This window comes from Cnephaeus nilssonii, assembly GCF_951640355.1.
Source record: "Cnephaeus nilssonii genome assembly, chromosome: 1".
In the NCBI taxonomy this organism is placed as follows: domain Eukaryota; kingdom Metazoa; phylum Chordata; class Mammalia; order Chiroptera; family Vespertilionidae; genus Cnephaeus; species Cnephaeus nilssonii.
This window is the reverse complement of record NC_137072.1, coordinates 31689857-31704418: the sequence shown is the minus strand read 5'-3', so window position 1 is coordinate 31704418 and position 14562 is coordinate 31689857. Positions and strand designations below refer to the sequence as shown.

The window sequence follows — 14562 nt, the reverse complement described above, 5'->3', positions numbered from 1 at the left end:
AGTCTCCGGCTTGTTCCCTTCCTCCGGCGCCCTCTCCTGTGCTTTTGGAGGTGTCTGCTTGCGAATCTGAGGTCTGGGGACAGAAATAGCTGTCTGTGGCCCCTGCTTCCACAGTTTGAATTTTGACCTGATTTTTACAGTTCTGCTATTGTACCTTCTGTTATTTTACTATTTTATAGGGACTTAAAGAATCTTGATATTGAGCTCTTTAGAACAGAGGGCCCCAGGAACACGAAAATTGTGGTGGAAAAAAATCACAAGAGAAAACGTAGAGTAAAACTGTATTTTAATTCTTTGTTTCCACCACCATTAAGGATATGCTGTGTTCAGAGTTGTGCTGTGTTTATGAAACACAAAGGAAGCAGTAGCAAGAACCACCCAGAGTGAGTCAGGAAGCCCCTCCTCGGGGCGGGGCACGCTTGCTTCTATATCTAGGGTCCATTGAGGTCCTAGAAAAGTCAGCAGTCAGACAAGGCTGTGGTCTTAAAGCACGATCTCGTCTACAAAGAATTGCTTTGAAAGTGCAGCTTGGCTTTCAGAGACAGAAGAACAAGGACAGAGGGACTGGGACAGGAAAGACCAGTAAAGGAACATACAGGCCAGTTTTTCCAAGTTAGAATTTAATTGTTTTGTTGTTGATACTTTAAAAAATGAATTTTAGGGGGAAATATTTAGTCTTCAGAAGGACAGAAAAAAATCCCCCTCCAAGTGGAAATAAAATCTATTTATTTCCATCACCGTATTCTTAGTGAACCAGAATGTTTTGAACTTAAGTGTTTTATTCACAAACTGCAAAGATGATGATGATCTCCTGATGTTACACTCCCGATTGCACGAGTTGCCTCATGTCCCTGTGGTGAGTGGTGGGTTGTCGGGGACCTGAACCTCTGTGTGTGTGAAAGAGCAGGCTGCAAAGAGTTCTCTCACATCGTCACCTCACTAGTGGGCAGCGTCTCCGCATTCGGTTAGCTTTCCAAAAACCATGCCTGTTCTCTGCCAGAGCCACCCCCACCTGCTAGTTTTCTGGAAAATAATTTCTTGTCCAAGATTTCAATTTGATGTGTTCTCATTTCAGTGGACTCTAAGTTCAGTGAATGTGGACTAAAAGTAAGGACCTATGATCTGCTGCCAACTGAAGAGTTTATAATTATTTTATACCAATGATAGTTTAAAAAATATATATTGAAAGCTGATTCAGACCTATTTCCAAATGCTCATCCTTTCAAGCAGGCATTATGTATAAACCATAAAAAACAGTGTGTCCCCCAAAACAGCTGATAGCTCAATTTTGAAAATGAAATGTATTTTAATAAACACTGCCTTTAAAATTATTCAAAGTGTGTGTATACATTTTTGGGGGCACCCTATATTTGGAGGAGGCCTGCAGGACTTATTTTAAAGCAGAACCCAACCTGCTTTCCAGAAGACCTGGTTCCTATTTTATGTTGGTAATTTCACTGCATATGGTTTTTCTTGGGCGGGAGAACGTTTTCTTCTCAAAATTGATGAGCAACAAATTGCAGTATCTAGATTCTGGAAGCATCTGGAATTGGTGTGAACTACGTATGCCCCAGTGAGAATATGCTAAGTGGAAATCTTTACTGCGGTGGTTCTCTTAGCACTGTCAGCACTGGCATTTCTTAAAAATATTTGTGTGAGAACATAAAGAATGATAAAAACAAATGACATGGAAATCACAGAGAACCCGCTTTATTGTCACAAAATAAAAGGGTACTTTAGGAGATGCTGTACAAACTAGGTCTGAGTAATTCTGCGTCTTGCCAAAACTTTTCCTTCCTTCCTTCTAGGTACAGAGGCAAAACATACAGGGCCGTGGCCAAGATTGTACGAACTTCTGACCAAGTAGCGGACTTCTGCAGACGGGTCTGTGCCAAGCTGGAGTGCTGTCCAAATTTGTTCAGTCCTGTGCTGGTTTCTGAAAACTGCCCAGAAAACTGCTCCATTCATACCAAAACCAAATACAGTGAGTGCAAATAATGAACAGAACATTGGTCCCTGGGCCTGAACTGCGGGGTCATGTAGTTGGTGTTTGTGGTTTTTTAACCTTTTTTAAAAACATATATTTTTATTAATTTCAGAAAGAAAGGGGGAGAGAGAGAGATAGAAACATCAACGATGAGAGAGAATCATTGATCAGCTGCCTCCTGCACACCCCACACTGGGGATCGAACCCATAACCCGGGCATGTGCCCTGACTTGGAATTGAACGGTGATTTCCTGGTTCATAGGTCAACATTCAACCATTGAGGCACACCGGCCGGGCTTAAATAACGTTTTGAGTTGTTTTTCATAGGAACTGCTGTGGAAGAATTCTCTATGATCTGCTGTGGCCAATGGTTCTGTGTTTTCCAGCTTGGTCTAAGGAGGGGGTGGGTGATTAAAATCAGGATGCATGTCACTGGTTGACATTGGCGATGAAGAGTCGAGGGTGTATACGCTGTCATGCATGTCAGGGCACTGGTTGATTTGGAAAACTATACGGCTGAAAGAAGGGCACAATAGAACAGGTTATTGGTAATGGCTAGTCACCAGAATTACTTCTTGGTTTTTAACACTAAGCAATTATGACGAGTCTTTCGTTGCCCTTTTTGACACGGGCAACGTCCTTGTCACAATCCCCTGTTGATACTACTTTCTTCAGACTCTCGAGTGGAGCAGTTTGAGGGCGCAGAGCGCTCTTCGCTTTCCTTGCTCCTGACTCTGCTTGTCCACCTGGCCTGGGAGAGTTGCTACCAAGGCCCACGCCTTTGCTTTGACCTCTTCCCGGCAGGATGTTTCCTCCCTCGGCACTTGCCTCTTCCATCTCCCCGTCAACTGGTGGCCTCTGCCTTCCCGAGTTGGCCTCCCTGGGCCTGTCCTGCCTCTGCTCTGGTCTCACCTCCGCATCGCGGACAGTGCGAGCTCTGAGGACTCTCCGATCCTGGCTTCTGCTCTTTCTGTGTCTGCCTCAGTTATGTCTAATCCCAGGGGTGTCTACACCCTCGTCGCAGTGACCTGGAAGTTTGTTCTGCCAGCCCGTGTTCCAGGACCCACAAGCACTGTCGGTGCTCCGTGGGCCCCACCCCGACGGGATTTGTCACCTTGTGTGTCAGGAACCTGAACATGCTTGAAACACTATTCAGAGTGTGCATTTCCTATATGATCTATATCTCCCCATTTCATTCTGCCTACACCGGTCACTCATGGACGAATCGCAGGAATCCTCTCCCCACCCCCCTCTTGCCCCTGCACTTTATGTCCATGTATGTACGTGTGTGTAGCCTTTAAAAAAAAACAACAACTTTAAATTCCCTCTCTTTCCTCTCTCCTTGTAGCCTATTATTACGGAAAGAGAAAGAAGATCATTAAGCCCCCAATTGGGGAAAGCAGCATTGAAAGCGGACGCCCTAAGCCAGCCCGGCGTAGGAAACGGCGAAAATCCATTTTTGTGCAGAAAAAACGGAGGTCTTCTGCGGTGGACTGTGCGGCAGGCTCAGGGGAGGTACGTTCCCCCGGAGCGCCTCCCCGCCCTGCACCGGGGCGCAGGGCCTGGCGGGCAAGTGCGATGGCCTCGGTGAAGCCTGATCTGAACGGGTGGAAACGTGAGATACCAGCAGCCTCCTCCTCATTTTGTGGATTTAGATTGTCAGCTGCTCCAGCTGGGGAAGGGCTGCCGCTGGGACCCTGGCTGGGACCTGCAGATCGGCCCTCAGAGGCTTCGCCAGGTGCCTTTCACCGGGCCGCCTGGGCAGGAAAGACCTCGGGTCAGAGCCCAGCCTCGCGTGTTCACGAAGGCTCCTCTCACGTAACTCCATTCCCATGTTTCCCTCCTTCCCAGGAAAGCGAGGAGGAGGAGGAGGATGCGGATGCCGTGGACGACGACACAGGGAGCGAGGAAACCGGCTCTGAGCTGCGGGACGACCAGACAGACACCTCGTCGGCCGAGGTCCCCTCTGCCAGGCCCCGGAGGGCCGTCACCCTGAGGAGCAGCTCCGAGCCCGAGCGCCGGCTGCCCGTGGAAAGGACGAGACGGGCCCGAAGGGTGCCGGCCGCCTCCTGTGCCGAGGGCGGCGACAAGGGCCCGGCAGCCGGCCAGGACAGGGACACAGCACAGGTAAAGCACATGGGCCCTGGAACTGGATTGTCTGGGCAGAGTGTTGAAGAAGAAAATGCACTATAGTTCCTGGCCCAGATTTTGGGACACCTGTTTAAAATACGAAAGACACTGGCACTGCTCCAGCCTAATTCTAAGCCAAGGGCAAGAGGCTTGGTGATTTCATATCTTGACCGAGTGGGTCAGTGAACATCAGGTTGGAGTTCTGAAGGAAGGCTTTAAAACCACCAAGAATTCTTTCAGGAGAACAGACGGAAGTCCTCAAGGTCCCATTGAACACTAGACTTTCCCTTTATAGGGTGCTCTGTGATGCCATAAAATAGTAAATCAGCCTGGGGGGTCTCCCCTAAGCCCACGGGTGCCAGATGATCAGCCAACAGGTCACTGACACCATTGTCCCCCAAACAAATGGGGGAATAGCTCACTGTCTTGTGTACATTTGCAGATGCCCCTTGTCATTCATTTCTCCTATTCAATCAGCTGTCCCAAGTTTTCCTGAACGTGGGATTCAACAGCTATTATCACTCCCTTTAAAAAATATTTCCCCTCTAAAGGCACACACATCATTGGAGGCAGTCGTAACCCAGATGAGTTGCTAAGAAGGTCCCTAGAAAGTCTCTGTGGCTTGTCCTGGCGAGTTATGAGAGACTTTATGGGGAGTCCCCTCAGGGTCCAGGAAGGGTTCAAGAGGACCCCACCGACCATGCAGTGATACGAGGACCTCCTGCTTCCCTCGTCTCTGCAGGAAACAAAGCAAGAGGAGGAGGAGAGGCTCATTCTGGAGAGCAACCCGTTGGAGTGGACAGTGACTGACGTGGTGAGGTTCATTAAGCTGACAGACTGCGCCCCCTTGGCCAAAATTTTTCAGGAACAGGTACGGTGGTTCTGTGGTGTATTTGCTGTTTTTATTATGAGACTCTGGCTCTCAATTAACTCTCTGTTTTAACTGGCTTCCTGAAACACAGCTTTGGTAGGAGAGGGGGCACTTCTTCATTACTTCTGTGGGTGGGGGGGCAGAAGTCTGAGATCCACGTATGGTCTTCACCAACACCTCCTTGGAGGACTCTTTGTGGCCAAGTGGAGATGGGAGTCTCGGCTCTCCACTTGACCTTCTTAGATACCCCACTTCTGGGGGTGGGGACCTGGTGCTACCTCTGCTGGTGATGGTGGCTGGGCCGCTGTGTCCTGCAGGGGAGCAGTCATTGTCTGAAAGGTTTTGTCTCCCCAGTCCTCTGGCTAGAGGGAGCAGGTCTCTGCTGGGCCTCTGGTCATCTATGCCCATTGGCATTTCTGGGTTCCCAGCTTCTTTAGCAATAAGCCTTGGGTTCAGGAGCCAAACAAAGAAAACCCAGAGCACTCACCACCATGTCATATCTTGGGTCCCACAGTCCCAGCTGGTCTGCCTCTCTCCACCTTCAAATTCCTCTTACGTTTGTTTATTTATAACATCCAGGGCTTTTCTTTATGTTTAGTGGGAGAAATAGGGAAAAATATGCCAAGTCAGTTTTCCCAGAAGTCATTTTCTATACATTTTGTTTTTCTTCATGCTGCTTTCAACACTGTTTTCTTTCTTGCTTCCCTTTGGCTTGGGAAAATATTTTAAAGCCCATAGTATGTTAGGTGGGTATTGTGCTAATGATGGATAGACACAAAAACAATTGATGCAATCTATACCTTACAGGAATTTTAAATTTAGCAGATGAGATGTCTGTAACGCGCTAAAATGTAAGATGCGCCATGATGAGCCATAGGAAAGGATGGTTTTTATTTATATTTTCCCTCAAATTAATATGTGAACAAATTGGTACTCTCTAAACCCATGCCTCCTTGCAGACTTCTCACTGGCCTCATATAAAAAGTTCAAGTTTAAGCATGTGGTACGTGGTCTGCTGGGTTTGCTTAATTTGCTAAAATTTCTTGCATTGTGTCACAATGTAAATATCTGTCTCTCAAGACCCTGTCTATTTTTCTTAAAGTTTCCCATAAAATAAATTAAAAATATGTCTATCCAGTCTTTTTTTAGATCACACAAACCAATAGTCTAGAAAAGGGGCAATTCGAGCAATAAATCAGGAAGAAAAAAGAAAGGCCTCTGATTTCCCATGCTCCCAGTGAATTTCTCAGCTTTTCTCCCAAGTTCACCATAATGCGGTAATGAATTGTGAAAAGCAAATAACTGTGGTTCCCAGCTACTCCCAGGGGAGAGGAGTGCTTAATGTTCAAAGGTTTCCGATTGACCACGAGAATCTTGTGTAGACAACCATAAGTGCACCCTGAATGAATGAATGAATGAATGAATGAATGGCAGTGAGAGGGAAGGTTGCCTCCCAGCTGTCTGACTGCATTTTCTCTCTGGGTGACACTTAAAAGCAGACAGGTAGGAAAAAGCTTCTTCCTTAGACACAAGGAACCTGGGTAATGAGCATCTCTCTTCATTAAAACACACAGACAGAAAAGAGAGAGAATTATAAGAAATGTGAGGATTTTAATGACTTGGATCATGCTGATCAGCTGATCATGTCTCTGTCTTGAGAATGAAAATACAGCAGAATTTTGAAATCTTGCTAAAAGCATTGCATTTGAATACATGACAAGTGCAGGTATAACACATGATGGTGTAATGTGTATCTACTCATACATATGTGTACACTCTACATACACTGATGGAGCCTCCATAGTCAAAAGGCAGATGGGGAAGGTAGCATTCTCTGTTAGTCTAAAGTTTTCTTTTTGTTTTATTTTAGGCCCAAATCTAGCAGATGAGATGACTGTAACTCATAAATGAAAAATACACTGAGTGGCCAGATTATTATGATCTCTGAATGCATAATAATCTTGCCACTCAGTGTGTGTGTGTTTGTGTGTGTGTGTGTATATCTAATATATATATATATATATATATATATATATATATATATATATGTATATATATATATATTAGAGGCCCGGTGCATGAATTTGTGTATGGGTGGGGTCCGGCCAGCCTGGTCAGGGGGAGGGGACATGGGTGGTTGGCCGGCCTGCCCGCTGGTCGAACTCCTGGTCAAGGGGACAATTTGCATATTAGCCTTTTATTATATAGGATATACACTGAGTGGCCAGATTATTATGCATTCAGAGATCATAATAATCTGGCCACTCAGTGTATGTCTCTCCAGTCTTTAACTGATAAATGTTTTTCAATTGGTCCTAACACAGGACAGAGGGCGGAGCCTCTCCCACCAGGATGCCAGGTTATCCCTGGAGCTCGAAACCATTTGCACTGTGAAAGGTTAACAGGCTCCTGCGTTGATTCCTTTTACAAGTTTCTAGTAATAAGCAAGTGAAGCCCTAACCGGTTTGGCTCAGTGGATAGAGCATCGGCCTGCAGACTCAAGGGTTCCAGGTTCGATTCCGGTCAAGGGCATGTACCTTGGTTGTGGGCACATCCCCAGTAAGAGGTGTGCAGGAGGCAGCTGATTGATGTTTCTCTCTCATCGATGTTTCTAACTCTCTATCCCTCTCCCTTCCTCTCTGTAAAAAATCAACAAAATATATTTTTTTAAAAAATAAGCAAATGAAAACAAAACTGATTTGGGAAAAAGGCTCAAGTACTACGTATGCCGAGTCTTTTTTACTTTAATGCTTCTAAGGCCTGTTTATAACAGCATCTCAGAAAGCTCCATGCCTTCCCAGGCTAAGGCTTCTAAGAAGTATTCCCAGCAGGTTGCCACTTCTAGAGCCACGCAATGGGCAGGGCCCTCCCTTCAGTTGCTCTTCTCACATCAGTTAAAAGCTTGATCCTGCATACCTACTTATTTCTCATGTAAAGAGAAAAATAGGTGGACTTTAATTGATAATAGCCTCATTCCTATTAATTTTAAATTTCACGATAGGCCATTTTGCCTGTCGCAATAAAAAGCTGTTACCCCGCTGTGCTATCTGAAGCACAGGGGCACTTGAGTCCTTTCCTGTTCAATCAGACCTTTAATTACTAATTTTTACTAATTTGTTCTATCATCTTTGAGCCCGAAGGCCACGGCTGTGACTGGTGAGGTCTCCAGTGGAACACTCCAGGCACTGTGTGAATTTTTAGATGAACTGGAAGGAGCCCAGGGTCTTTATGCACCAGCATGTGAAAAAATCACAGGGCATGGAATGGTAATCGCTCTGTGAGAGAGCTCCTCTGGATGTTGTAAATTCAGAGACTATCATAATCACCAGGAGTATTTGTAGAAATTATAAACTTCCCATTACTGGAATACATGCCTTATAATTCTTAAACATTATGGCAACTGCTTTAAAAAGCTATACTCTGTAATTTCATGCTGTACACATGCATATTAACCAGTAAAACCCCATACATCCATAACTAAACAAACACCAAACTCTCAAAAAAATTTTGCCTATTCATTCACCTTTCATGAATGAGAGACATAGAATAATCAAAGAACCAGATTAGTGATTTATTTTAATAAAAAATTTTCAGGATAGTTTACAGGTTTACTTTTAGACTATTCCCTCTTCTTTCTACTTCAATAGACTTGAATGTTCCCATTGAGAAACTGCCACGTCCTATACTGACCTCTATATCAAACAAAAATAAAGTTAATTTTGCCATATGCTAAGCATAACTTTCACGTTGTGTATTTTATTACATTTCATTTTCTAAAAATTAGTAGTCCATTCGTGCTAATTCTGTGTTGAACATGACAAGTGATTTGCCAACAGTTCTGAATTATATGAAAGCACACTTGTAAAAATTAAATTAACTGTGAGGTCTGTTACTACAAAATCAATGGAAAGAAAAAACCTTTTTTCAAACCAGAGCAACAGCTGCTCATGAGAGGAACTGCCAGGTGGGGTTCCTCCGGCACTCCTTGACTCCTTGCAGGATCATAAGTGTGTTTTGCCCAGTTTTTCCTCCATTCCCCTCCCCCCGCCCCTCCTCTGTGGGGACCCTGCCGTGGTTGTTGGTGATGCGCAGCCTGCAGCATGAGATAGACATGTTGGTCAACCACATGTGATAACAGTGGCCACCACCATTGCTCTCCCATACCAATGACAATCCGATGGTCAGGCCGCTAAATCTAGTGCTTTCAACAGGCAGCACGACACTTCAGTGTTGGAAATCAGAGGTCTGATTTTATTCTTGGTAGCGTATTCTTCTCAAAATAAGAACATTCTAGAGTTCTGTTTTACATCATCATGGAAGATGGCGAATGAGGTGAGAATCCAGAGGACAGCAGAGGCCCTGAGGGGGCTCAGTGCAGACAGCCTGCGCTTTAACCACTGCTCCCACTTGAGCTATCGTCCCAGTTGTTGTCCGTTTTGCCCAGATAAAAAGCTGGTGTGCAGGATCGCTGTAATGAATCAGATAGTTTAGCCTTAACCCACCCCCGCCCCGTAATCTTCATCTTCCTGCAAATAGGAATGTCTCTGCAGACAAAATTCAGCTGTATTTCTCCCAGTTCTGTTAGTCCCAGATGTGCATGGGGCTGCCATGTGGGCACCGTGAGACCCACGAGAAGCGTTTAACTGCTCTGAAGAGGGAAGTTCAAAGACGTGGACTTGATTCCACCCATCCAGGTTACCTACATTTGAAATTCAGGCCACAGGGAATGGACTTTTCCTACCCCCTACCCCCAACTGTGGCCTCAAAATGGAGACCTCTTACAGTAAACTTCAGGCACAGCCCCCTTGATTTGCACTGGCCATGCATGCTGTTCTGAACGTTGTGTTTCCTGTGCTCTTTGTTGACTTTTTCCTTATACTCAGTGTGCCTTTCTGCTAGTAGTGTAGGGGGGACTTCCTCTTTACAGTACACTCTGTGTCAACTCTTAGTATTGTTAGACCTTGGTTTTTGTGGCTATAACATTAAATTGCATTGTGGGCCTAATTTGTATTTCCTTGTTTCTCGGTGAGGGAATTATTATCTTACCAATTCCTTGATTCCTTAATAATTCCCATTGATCCCTTAGGTTTCAGTTTAGGTATCACCTAATCTCTGTAGCCTCCCTGGACTCCTGTAAGATTAGTTCAGTTGGCCATTCAGTTTGAACCTGTAGCTCTGTGCCCATACATTCTCAGGCGTCCTCAAACTACGGCCCGCGGGCCACATGCGGGTGTTTTTGCCATTTTGTTTTTTTACTTCAAAATAAGATATGTGCAGTGTGCTTAGGAATTTGTTCATAGTTTTTTTTTAAACTATAGTCCGGCCCTCCAATGGTCTGACGGACAGTGACCTGGCCCCCTGTTTAAAAAGTTTGAGGACCCCTGTAATCTACATCATAATGGCCTGTTTATTTGTCTGCCTCCCTTGAGATTTGTAGAGTCTCCTGGAAGAGGGCGGTCAATCTGTTTTGCTCAGTATGATACCTTCAGAGATTGTCAGAGTGTGCCTCGCACTTAGTAGATTCTCAGTAAATGCTTGTAGAGTGAATGACATCCTCTACTTACCTGTGTTACATGCCTATGGTAGCCACCATCACTAAAATTGTCTACATAGAGTTATATTTACATGTTAGGGCTGATTTTCAATTGTAATTGTTTTTCTGTGTCCAAGGATGGCCATCATGACTAAGTGTAGATGTTAAAAGCTGAGCTATAACTTTTCCTTCCAAAATTTAACACCACAAAAACATGATTCTAGTTTCAATGCTGTCTCTAACTAGGTAGCTTTTTGGCATCAATTTCCATCTTTAAGAAAAGCTTCCATTTTCTAAAATAAGTTCAGGTCTATTCTATCCTGTTCTATTAATTTCATTGAAGTTAATGGTTGAGCCTCCTGCACATAGTTTTATAACATTAGTCTTCCTAAGGCTAACATTCCTACTCATTTTGGGGTGTTTTTTTTTGTTTGTTGTTGTTGTTGTTGTTGTAGATATTTTCAAGATAGCTAAATAAACCAATAGTTTAAGAAATGAGCCCTAACTGGTTTGGCTCAGTGGATAGAGCATCGGCCTGCAGACTCAAGGGTCCCAGGTTCGATTCCGGTCAAAGGCATGTACCTTGGTTGCGGGCACATACCCAGTGGGGAGTGTGCAGGAGGCAGCTGATCGATGTTTCTCACTCATTGATGTTTCTCTCTATCCCTCTCCCTTCCTCTCTGTAAAAAATCAATAAAATATATTTAAAAAAAGAAAAAGAAATGAGCACATATGTGATATTCACTGACAGGTGATGTCTGAGATCACGCATGCAGTTAGTTGCATGACACTTAAGTCTCCGTGGCTATGGCAGCGCCCTGGGCACACTGCTCCCCCTGTGGCAGAAAGTCTGGTGTGCTGAGCCTCGGTTTATGCTCTTGTTCCTTCCCTGACCTTTGTCGTGACCTTGGGCCCACAGTCTCCTGGAGCCTCGGTATTCCCTCTGGAGTATGAAGAGTGTCCTGGTGAATGGAAAGAGGGATCATAGTTAAACTCAGTTACTCAGTCAAACAACATCTACATAAATGAACCCCATTACTATAGAACCAATCAGGTGAAGGGGCAGAAATACCCAGTGGTGTGATCCTAAAGCTTTGTAGTGAGCCTTCCTTCTGCAGCCGTGCAGTATCACAGACATCTAATGAATATCGTCACTGTGGGGCCCCTGTGTGTAGACGGAGAAGGACTAATTAAGATAAAAATACAGGTAGCCCTTCCTTCCGGGTGATGTAGGCATGTGGGTGTAGGTGTGTGCGTGCCTGTGTGTCTGAACACCTGTGTTTTCCTCTATGGAAAATTGTACTGTGTAGCTGGTGTGTTTTTCTAACTAGCATCTTCTCACCCATTCTGAGGGTGAAATGGGAGACCTTTTCTTTTAGTACAGAACCCTTTTCCAGTGCTCAGATTACATCACAGCGGAGCTTAGGAAGGACGGGGCCTCGGGGCGCAGGGTGCTCTCCCTGCAAGGGGCAGTGAGCTTGGGAGGGAGAATTCCTGCAGCAGCTCACCTGCTACAGCCCCTCATCCCCACCCGCCCAGATGTGGATTTCAGAATAGCCAAATTATCTTTTAGCCAAAGAATGTGTCAACCAAGAGATGAGACAGCCATCCAGCCAAGTTGCTGTCTGCCCTCGCTCTCCAGAAAGGGAGGAGAGGAGAGCAGCCCCTCCCACCTTGACCCAGGGGCGAAGGCTGCTGGGACCGAGGCATCCCCTCAGTGCTCACTGTCTGGGTTCTAACCTGGCTTTATTTTCCAACAGGACATTGACGGTCAGGCGCTCCTGCTGCTGACTCTCCCGACCGTGCAGGAGTGCATGGAGCTGAAGCTGGGGCCCGCCATCAAGCTGTGCCATCAGATCGAGAGAGTTAAAGTGGCTTTCTACGCCCAGTATGCCAACTGACTCTACCCTCTGGGGAGGTGGCCCATTGTCTTGGTGATACGGTGTCTGGGGAAGGTGTCCAGGACTGGAACTTTTATTTTTCCCTGGATACGTGAGATGGTTCATTCAGTCACCGGAAAGCACAAGGCACGAAGGACCTCCTTCACCCCCCAGCCTGTGTCAGAGTTCCATGTGTTCAAAGCACACACCAGGACCACAGCAGTGGCCTCTGGGGGGTGTACATTAAAGTTCTGTGTCAGACCCTGCAGGATATGAAGAGCTTCTTTGTATAGCCACATCTCGCCTTTCTCCCACCCGAAACCAGGCGGCTGCCTTTGAACAAGGTCCTAAACCGGGGCCCATGTTTCTTTGAAAACACCTGAAGGTGCAGTTGGTGTCTTTTCAATGTGACCGAGGAGGTTGCCTGGCTGGTAGTTTTTGCTCTAATCATTCTCAGGCGCATTCATAGATGCATCTTCGTACCGATACACATGTGACTGTCACCGCAGTGTGATCTTGGTGGCAACTAATTTCTCAAACACAGCTGTAGGCGATGTTTCAGGACATAGCTATAAAGAGGTGGGCTAAACCTGCATTGCCCGACAGAGGTGCCTTTTAGGAAGTTCGGGGGGTGAAGGAAGGCGGTGTGTCGTGGCGATGAGACCATTTTCCTTGAGTAATGGACACCTCTATTTGCAGGTTCTTTTATGGGATCTCATATATCTCTCACGTTCTAATTGAAGTGTGACTGTATCTGGGAGGGACTCCTTTAGTCTCTTGGGAAATGTTCAGTTGTAGATTGAAGGTAGAGATTAATTTCAGATCGCAGGAGTGGGAAGAGATTTGAGAGAAGCTTCTTATATACCAGCTGCATGCCCTTAGCAGATTCCCTTTGGAGGCCATTCTCATGGCTCGGCCCTGGCCACTCGTTTACAATAGGCCAGCGCCTGCCGCGGAGCGAGCACTGCCCTGGAGTCAGGCCTGGTCTTTACCTGGCGTGGCTAATTACTAACTGTGATCTTGGGTGGCGATCACTCTGCACCTCATTCCTGCCAAGTGACAGGTTGGGACACTTATGACTGGAGCAGTGAGCACACGCTTTCCTGTCTCCATTCTGCTCCTGCTAAGGGAAGAGTCTAGATTGGCCAAAATGAGAAAAAGAGTAAATGGTAAAAAGGGGTGTCCCATAGCTTTTAACTCTGTCAGTCCTGCAGCTCACTCTGGCTTTAGGTTCTTATGACATTTCTTGGGCAATTTTTATTAAATTGGTAAAGAAAGATCTGCGGCTCTGAGAACAGGCTGGTTGTGTGTATCAAACACTTCAGTGTGTATGCCCCTGAGTGATCCAACATATATATTCAAACCCAAATGGACTCTATTCTATTCTGTTATGGTAGTTGCCCAAATACCTTTTTAAATGTCAAGTTGTTCAGGAGTGAACACCAAAGGCGGAGGCTGCACACCCTTCAGTTACTTTTTCACTATAATCACCTTGATCTTTTCGCTTTGATCAGAGTCTCAACAACTCCACTAATACCATGGCAGGGGAGGGGGGTAGGGGGGTGGGGGGCTTATTAGCTGCTCATACTTCTGCTACATTTAAGGCGGGACTGTCAGATTTGGAAAAGTTTGATTACTAATGCTAAACTGTACTAACATTCTGTCACTGTTCCAGATGAAAATGGAAAACAAATATTTTGCGGTTGAGACATTTTCATCTCCCTGTAGCTGATTTCTACAGTCCAGTTTCAAACTTGTGGCAAATGCACTTGCCTGGGGACCACTGACGGAAGGACCCTTGTCCTAAGCACCGTTGTGAGGATGGAAATGTCCGCGGTGATTTTTGCTTGACTTGCAGTCCATTCTCTCTTCTAAGCGAAAGTTCCGACCCCCTCTCGGTTTCCCACCCCTGCCTTCTCAGCCACATGCTTTTGGCCTTAAATGCTCGGTCTTGTGGAGTTAAACTCTGTCCAACAATTGGAAAGGGTATCCATTTCAAGATCTTGGCATTCTCCCTGTGCTGACTCATTTATGATCTCTCACTGTGGCCTTTTCAAGCTCAGCTCTTTCTGTTGCATTTGAAACTGGAAGGAAGGAAGGAATGTGGCAGCCGAAACCTAGCAATGTGCTTGCAGCACGAACGTCACCTCATGCCTCTCAA

At 45.7% G+C, this 14562-nt stretch overlaps 1 protein-coding gene across 8 annotated transcripts in view; it reads left to right on the top strand.

The window, feature by feature from the left end:
- The window catches only part of SFMBT2 (Scm like with four mbt domains 2), a 226563-nt gene extending 212628 nt beyond the window's left edge, over positions 1-13935 (top strand). For all 8 annotated transcript variants that reach the window (XM_079778896.1, XM_079778894.1, XM_079778898.1 and 5 more), the window contains 5 exons: positions 1809-1984; positions 3336-3502; positions 3839-4114; positions 4860-4988; positions 12282-13935. In XM_079778896.1, the coding sequence (XP_079635022.1) occupies positions 1809-1984; positions 3336-3502; positions 3839-4114; positions 4860-4988; positions 12282-12422 (889 nt within the window). In that variant the 3' untranslated portion in view covers positions 12423-13935. The remainder of the gene's footprint in view (positions 1-1808; positions 1985-3335; positions 3503-3838; positions 4115-4859; positions 4989-12281) is intronic.
- The last annotated feature ends 627 nt before the right edge of the window (positions 13936-14562 follow it).